This window comes from Trichosurus vulpecula, chromosome 8, assembly GCF_011100635.1.
Source record: "Trichosurus vulpecula isolate mTriVul1 chromosome 8, mTriVul1.pri, whole genome shotgun sequence".
Taxonomy (NCBI): Eukaryota; Metazoa; Chordata; class Mammalia; order Diprotodontia; family Phalangeridae; genus Trichosurus; species Trichosurus vulpecula.
In genome coordinates this window covers 182,080,499-182,088,098 of record NC_050580.1, presented here as the reverse complement: position 1 = coordinate 182,088,098, position 7,600 = coordinate 182,080,499, and the positions used below count along the sequence as shown (strand labels likewise).

Genomic DNA, 7,600 nt, shown 5'->3' with positions numbered 1-7,600 from the left:
GGAAAAGGTTTATGATGAAAAGGAGATTTTTAATTATGGAACAAGCATTCTGTAGAGCAGAGTGGAAAGGGTCAGTGGATCTAGAGCAGGATGTTGTAGGGGGAAGGACCTGGTTGAGAGGAATGAAAGTAAGGGAGCCATCAGGGGACAGGGAAACAGATTTGTACATTGGCAGCTGGAGTATCAGAATCACTGGAATGGGTCTAGTAGCTTATGGGAGCATGGTGTTCAATGATGAACCCACGTAGAATACTAAGACAAGGTAAGAATTTATTAAGCATTATGTTCCAGGCACTATGATAAACTCTGTTATCTGAGGAAAGGTCTGTTTGAGTTAAGAAGGTGATTAGACTGTTTGAGTCAAAATCCAACCTTATGGCAGTATGTAATTTTGTGTCTGAGGCCCAGTGAGATCTGACTCATAGAAAACATAAAGAGGGAGCCTGGGGGCTTATAGTCAGTGGCAGCTTTGTGAGAGCCACCTGAAGAAATTGGGATAGGGGAGCTTTCTGGAATGTGGAACACAGAATTTAAACAGTTTGCCCAAGATCATTCAGTTAGAAATATCACATATGTTATTTGAACCCAATTCTTCCTGACTCTAAGCCTGGCACTCTACTGCTATTCATGTTTCTTTCTCTATTGTCAATCAGTCGACAAGTATATATTAAATGCCTACTATGTGCCAACCACTGCTCTAGGCACCATGAATACAAAGACAAAAATAAAAGTCTCAACCCTCTAGAAGCTTGTATTATAAAAGAGATATCATGCACATGTAAAATTAGACAAAAAATAAATAGCACATAATTTGGGGGAGGGAGGCCCTAGGAAATCAGGGAAATCAGGAGAAATTTCAGCTGGGAGATAATATTTCAGCTGATCTTTGAAGGAAGCTAGCAATTATAAAAGGTGAATATGAGGAAGAGTGTGTTCCAGGAACAGGGGACAGCCACTGCAGAGACACAGAGAAACAAAATGAAACATGAGCAACACCATGAAATCTGTTATTATTAGAGATATGTCATGACATAGTGGATCTTGAGTGAGGCTTGAAGTCGGTGAGGCATGGGTTCAAATCTTGTATCAGATACTTATTTGCTATGTGACTGAAAAATTCACGTGGTAGTTACATATATTTCCCTAAAAATAAGATAATGCATGTAAAGCACTTTGCAAACCTTTTTTAGTGCAACATAAATTTGAATAATACTGTCCTCTTCCCTGTCACAAACAGGATGTTTCAGGTCAGAATTTGTTTGTTACATTTTTGGCTGTTGATATTAATTTTATAATAAAATCTTTAACGAAAAGAAAGGAGGGAAGGGAATTTCAGTTGGAGGCACTGATACTGATTTGGGGAAAGACGCAGAATAGCACCGTACTTCATCGGGGGACAAAGTATAGTCTACTTTGATAGTATCAACAGTATGGGATTCAACTGGAATGGGAAATAAAAGCTAGGCTGTAGAAATCTATTATTTCAGTTCTCTGTAATAACCCATTGTACATCTGAATAATTGCAAATGCTCCCATAGAAGTTTTTTATCAGAATATCTGCATCAGACCATAGGAAAATATAGTCATGAGAGTTTTAGAAATGGGAGAGGCCTTAGTAATTCTTCAAAATTGGGGAATCCATGAGAGAAAGAGAATAAGGCAATCTGTGTCATGGTCATTTTTGTCTTTTCCATAGGGTCAGGAGCCATGAACATATCAGGAGGAAACAGAGTGACTGACTTCATCCTCCTGAGTTTTCCCTGCCCCAGGGAGATACAGATCCTCCTCTTTGGAGTGTTCTCTCTGACCTATGCCCTGACCCTGACAGGGAATGGGTCTATCATCTGTGCAGTGAGGTTGGATCACCAGCTCCACAGCCCCATGTACCTCCTGCTGGCCAACTTCTCCTTCTTGGAAATCTGCTACATTAACACCACAGTTCCTAATATGCTGGCCAATTTCCTCTCTGAGACCAAGACCATCTCCTTCACTGCCTGCTTCCTCCAGTTCTACTTCTTCTTTTCCACAGGTGCCACTGAGACCTTCTTTCTATCCCTCATGGCTTTTGATAGGTACCTGGCCATTTGTCAGCCTCTGCACTATCCCACAATCATGACAGGACATTTTTGCATCAAACTAGTATTCCTCTGCTGGGTGAGTGGCTTCCTCTACTTTCCAGTCCCTATTTGTTTCATGACTCAATTACCTTTCTGTGGTCCAAATATTATTGATCATTTTGTCTGTGACCCAGGACCCCTGCTGGCTCTGTCTTGTGCCCCTGCCCCAGGGATTGAACTGTCCTATTCTATTCTCAATTGTCTCCTCCTCTTTGTCACTTTCCCTTTTATCCTGGGATCCTACACTCTAGTATTCAGAGCTGTCTTGAAAGTTCCTTCAGCAGCTGGCCGGAAGAAGGCCCTCTCCACATGTGGCTCCCACCTGATTGTGGTCTCTCTGTTCTATGGGACCCTCATGATCATGTATATCAGCCCCAACTCTGGAAATGCGGCTGGTTCACAGAAAATTTTCACTTTATTTTACTCAGTAGTGACTCCACTGGTGAATCCCCTGATCTACAGCCTGCGTAATAAGGAAATGAAGACTGCTCTAAAAAAAGTCCAGATGAGAATAAAAAGCATCCACAGAAGATGATGGATCTGTAATCAATTTCCCTATTGTTTTTACCTGACTTCCCTAGAGTTTTTGCCTGATCTCTTACCCTGTCCCCAGTCAGGTGCTGCCATTTCCTTGCATACTCCATATGATCAATCTGTGCCCCCTCAAGTTAGGGTGGTATAGTGTATAAATGGGTATTGGATGTTGAACTAGACTTAGAGTAAGAAATACCCGAATTTAAATCATACTTCTAAAACTCACTAGCTATGTGACCCCCCAGAAAATCTTTTAATTTTTCTGGGTCTCAGTTTCTTTATCTATAAAAATGTGTCACCCTTAATGACTTCTAAGTTCCCTTCCAAATCAAAATCAATTATCATAAGTCAAGCCAGACTGGCTGAGAATTAGATTCACATCACTATACTCTGACTGTTGTCTCTTTATTCTTAGCTATTTGTCTGATTGTATTCACCTGCCCTGACTTCTGATAACTTTTTGTTGTTTGGTTGCATTTCAGTCATGTGTGAGACTTTGTGACCTCTTTGGGGGTTTTCTTGGCAAAGATATTGGAATTGTTTGTCATTTCCTTCTCCAGTTCATTTTACAAATAAGGAAACTAAAGCAAGCAGGCTTAAGTGATTTTCCAGCTAGTAAGTGTCTGAGGCCAGCTTTGAACTCAGAAAAATTCTTGAGTACAGTCCCAGCACTCTATCCACTACGCCACCTAGCAGCCCAGGTAGTTATCTCATAATTACCTATACCTTAACCTGTTCCTGGCCTTCCTGAATTGCTACCTCCCATAACTACTCCTGATGTCATTTTTTTAAGTTCAAGTACACCAAAAAACTGAAGATGCATTGCACAGCAAAATCCAATGGTTCTCTATTATTTCCTTCCTCTCAGTGTTTAGCGTTGAGAGATTCCAAAGGGTCAAGTCAAGTATAAAAGTGCCAACCTGCAAAAACAGAGAGTTTTCTCACCCCAAATTTCCTTATACCAATGAAATAACAGCTCTAGACTCTGTGCCTACATTGGATAAGCTTCCAGATCATGCAGAATCCAAAAGGCCACATTTTTGTTTCTCCTCTAAATGATAGATATATATGTATATATGTATGTACATATATATATATACACATAAACACACATATATACACATGTATATATGTATGTACATATGTATAGATAAAAATATATGTGTGTGTAATATATATTATATATGTACATACATATATGTACATATATAACAATACAATTTTCTCTCTCCCACCTCCTCCCCATGAGGAAAGGAAGAAGAAAAACAAAACCCTTAAGATAAATATGCACATTCAAGCAAAATTAATTCCCACATTGGTAATATAAAAAAATTTGATATTTCAGTTTGCACCCTACATCCATCACCCCTTTGTCAGGAGGTAGGGAGAGTGCTTCATCATTGGTCCTCTGAAATTTTAAATGCTCATTGCATTGATAAGAGCCTTTAAGTCTTTCAAATTTGCTTGCTGTTACTATGTTCTGCTATTAATTTTTATGCTGTTTCTGCTAACTTCACTCTGAATCAATTCATACAAGTCTTCTGAAGTTTCTCTAAAAACCATTTCATTCATCATTTCTTACAACACAATGTACTCCATTACATAAATATACCATGATTTATTCAGCCATTCCCCAACAATGGACACCAACTTAATTTCTCATTCTTTACTACTACAAAAGAGCCACTATAAATTTTTTGTACATGTGAATCTTTTTTCCTCTTTCTTTGATCTCTTTGGGGTACAGGCTGGGTAGGGTGTGCACAGTTTAGTTTCCTTTTGAACATTTTTCCAAATTGCTTTTCATAACAGATGGATAAATTTACAACTCCATCAACAGTGCATGAATGTACCTATTTCCCTGAGTTTCCCAAGTATTTGTCATTTTCCTTTTTCATCAGATTTACTTGGTTGATATTCAAGAGGAATGAAGGAGGAGATTATTTGAAAAGATATAGATTATTCATATATTGAATAGTTACATAAGTTTCAAGGAATTCCTTTCTCTTCCTTGGCCTCAGTTTCCCTATTTGTAGAAAGAAGTCTAACCTACCAAATATTATCTTTCCAGGTGTATATGAGAGAATGCCTGGGGGGTGGGGAGGGAAGCTGTTTCAAACACAATAAAAAGGTTTTAGAGAAACTTTACAAATAAGACTTATATGAACTGATTCATAGTGAAGTGAACAGAACCAGCATAACAATTAATAACAGAACATGGTAACAGCAAACAAATTAATAATACAGTGCACTAGAATGGTGCCTTTAAGGTTTATTTCACAATAGAGGAAGTCCAAGAAAAAAGCATGTAACTCAAGGAAATTAGAAACATGGACAAAAGCACTTAGTCAGATTGACACTGAGACTCATAGAGAGATTCCCAGTCCGAGATGAAGCAAACAAAGGTATGGAGACAAAAGGACGTGTACCCAGCAAACCAGATAGCATTGTATCTCTTCATGTTCTATGAATTATAAGCCTCAAGAACTAAAGTTCTTTTTCAAAGTGCTTTGACAGGCATTATTTCATTTTATTAGGGAAGACTTGTGCAGTAGAAAGAGCATTGGCCATAGAATCAGAGGGCTTGTATTGGAATTCTGCCTCTGACACTCCAACTTTGGGAAAGTCATTTTTTTTAAGGATTTAATATATAACGTTATATTGATAATTTTAAAGAAAGTGAAATTATGTTTCCATTTTAAACTATCTGTGTGCTAATTTTTTTATATTTAAATTTATTCATTTAACATATTTGGTTTTCAGCATTGATTTTCACAACAGTTTGAATTACAAATTTTCTCCCCATTTCCACCCTCCCCCCCACTCCAAGATGGCTTACATTCTGGTTGCCCTGTTCCCCAGTCAGCCCTCCCCTCTATCACCCCCCTCCCCTCTCATCCCCTTTTCCCTTCCTTTCTTGTAGGGCAAGATAAATTTCTACGCCCCATTGCCTGTGTATCTTATTTTTTAGTTGCATACAAAAACTTTTTTTTGTTTTTGAACATCTGATTTTAAAACTTTGAGTTCCAAATTCTCTCCCCTCTTCCCTTCCCACCAACCCTCCCTAAGAAGCCGAGCAATTCAACCTAGGCCACACATGTATCATTATGTATAACCCTTCCACAATACTCATGTTGTGAAAGGCTAACTGCATTTTGCTCCTTCCCAACCCATCCCGCTTTATTGAATTTTCTCCCTTGACCCTGTCCCCTTTCCAAAGTGTTTGTTTTGATTACCTCCACCCCCATCTGCCCTCCCCTCCATCATCCTCCCCCCCTTTTACTTTTTTTTTATCTTCCTCCCTCTTCTTTCCTGTGGGGTAAGATACCCAACTGAGTATGTATGGTATTCCCCCTCAGGCCAAATCTGATGAGAGCAAGGTTCACTCATTCCCCCCTCACCTGCCCTCTCCCCTCCTCCCACAGAACTGCTTCCTCTTGCCACCTTTATGCACAATAATCCACCCCATTCTATCTCTCCCTATCTTCCTCTCTCAGTATGTTGCTCTCTCATCCCTTAATTTCATTTTATTTCTTTTAGATATCTTCCCTTCATCTTCAACTCACCCTGTGTCTGCTCTCTCTTTTACATATATGTATATATATATATATATATATATATATATATACACATACATACATATATATATACACATATACATATATATAAATCACACATATATATATACACATACATACACATACATACATATACACATAGATATATATATATACATACATACACATTCACTTATATATATATACATAAATATATATATATATATGCATATTCCCTTCAACTACCCTAATACTGAGGTCTCATGAATCATACACATCATCTTTCCATGTAGGAATGTAAACAAAACAGTTCAACTTTAGTAAGTCCCTTGCAATTTCCGTTTCTTGATTGCCTTTTCATGCTTCTCTTGATTCTTGTGTTTGAAAGTCAAATTTTCTATTCAGTTCTGGTCTTCTCAATGAGAAAGCTTGAAAGTCCTCCATTTTATTGAAAATCCATATTTTGCCTTGGAACATGATACTCAGTTTTGCTGGGTAGGTGATTCTAGGTTTTAATCCTAGCTCCATTGACCTCCGGAATATCGCATTCCAAGCCCTTCGATCTCTTAATGTAGAAGCTGCCAGATCTTGGGTTATTCTGATTGGATTTTCCCAATACTCGAATTGTTTCTTTCTGGCTGCTTGCAGTGTTTTCTCCTTGATCTGGGAGCTCTGGAATTTGGCGACAATATTCCTAGGAGATTTCTTTTTGGGATCTATTTGAGGAGGCGATTGATAGATTCTTTCAATTTCTATTTTGTCCCGTGGCTCTAGAATATCAGGGCAGTTCTCCTTGATAATTTCTTGAAAGATGGTATCTAGGCTCTTTTTTTGATCATGGTTTTCCGGTAGTCCAATAATTTTTAAATTATCTCTCCTGGATCTATTTTCCTGGTCAGTGGTTTTTCCAAGGAGATATTTCACATTGTCTTCCATTTTTTCATTCCTTTGGTTCTGCTTTATAATATCCTGATTTCTCATAAAGTCACTAGCTTCCACTTGCTCCAATCTAATTTTTAAAGTAGTATTTTCTTCAGTGGTCTTTTGGACCTCCTTTTCCATTTGGCTAATTCTGCCTTTCAAGGCATTCTTCTCCTCATTGGCTTTTTGGAGCTCTTTTGCCATTTGAGTTAGTCTGTTTTTTAAGGTGTTGTTTTCTTCAGTGTATTTTTCAGTATTTTTTTGGGTCTCCTTTAGCAAGTCATTGACTTGTTTTTCATGGTTTTCTCGCATCCTTCTCATTTCTCTTCCCAATTTTTCCTCTACTTCTCTAACTTGCTTTTCCAAATCCTTTTTGAGCTCTTCCATGGCCTGAGACCAGTTCCTGTTTTTCTTGGAGGCTTTTGTTGTAGGCTCTCTGACTTTGTTGTCTTCTTTAGGCTGTATGTTTTG

The 7,600-nt window shown here is 38.2% G+C and overlaps 1 protein-coding gene across 1 annotated transcript; it reads left to right on the top strand.

Annotated features, from left to right (window-relative positions):
• Window positions 1–1,671: 1,671 nt before the first annotated feature.
• LOC118829115 (olfactory receptor 11H6-like) lies at window positions 1,672–2,652 on the top strand. The gene has a single exon (XM_036736070.1). It carries the CDS (start codon window positions 1,672–1,674, stop codon window positions 2,650–2,652), a length of 981 nt encoding a protein of 326 aa, XP_036591965.1.
• The last annotated feature ends 4,948 nt before the right edge of the window (window positions 2,653–7,600 follow it).

Coding starts and splice junctions, on each gene's coding strand:
- LOC118829115 (XM_036736070.1), top strand. CDS start 1,672: ATGGTCATTTTTGTCTTTTCCATAGGGTCAGGAGCCATGAACATATCA.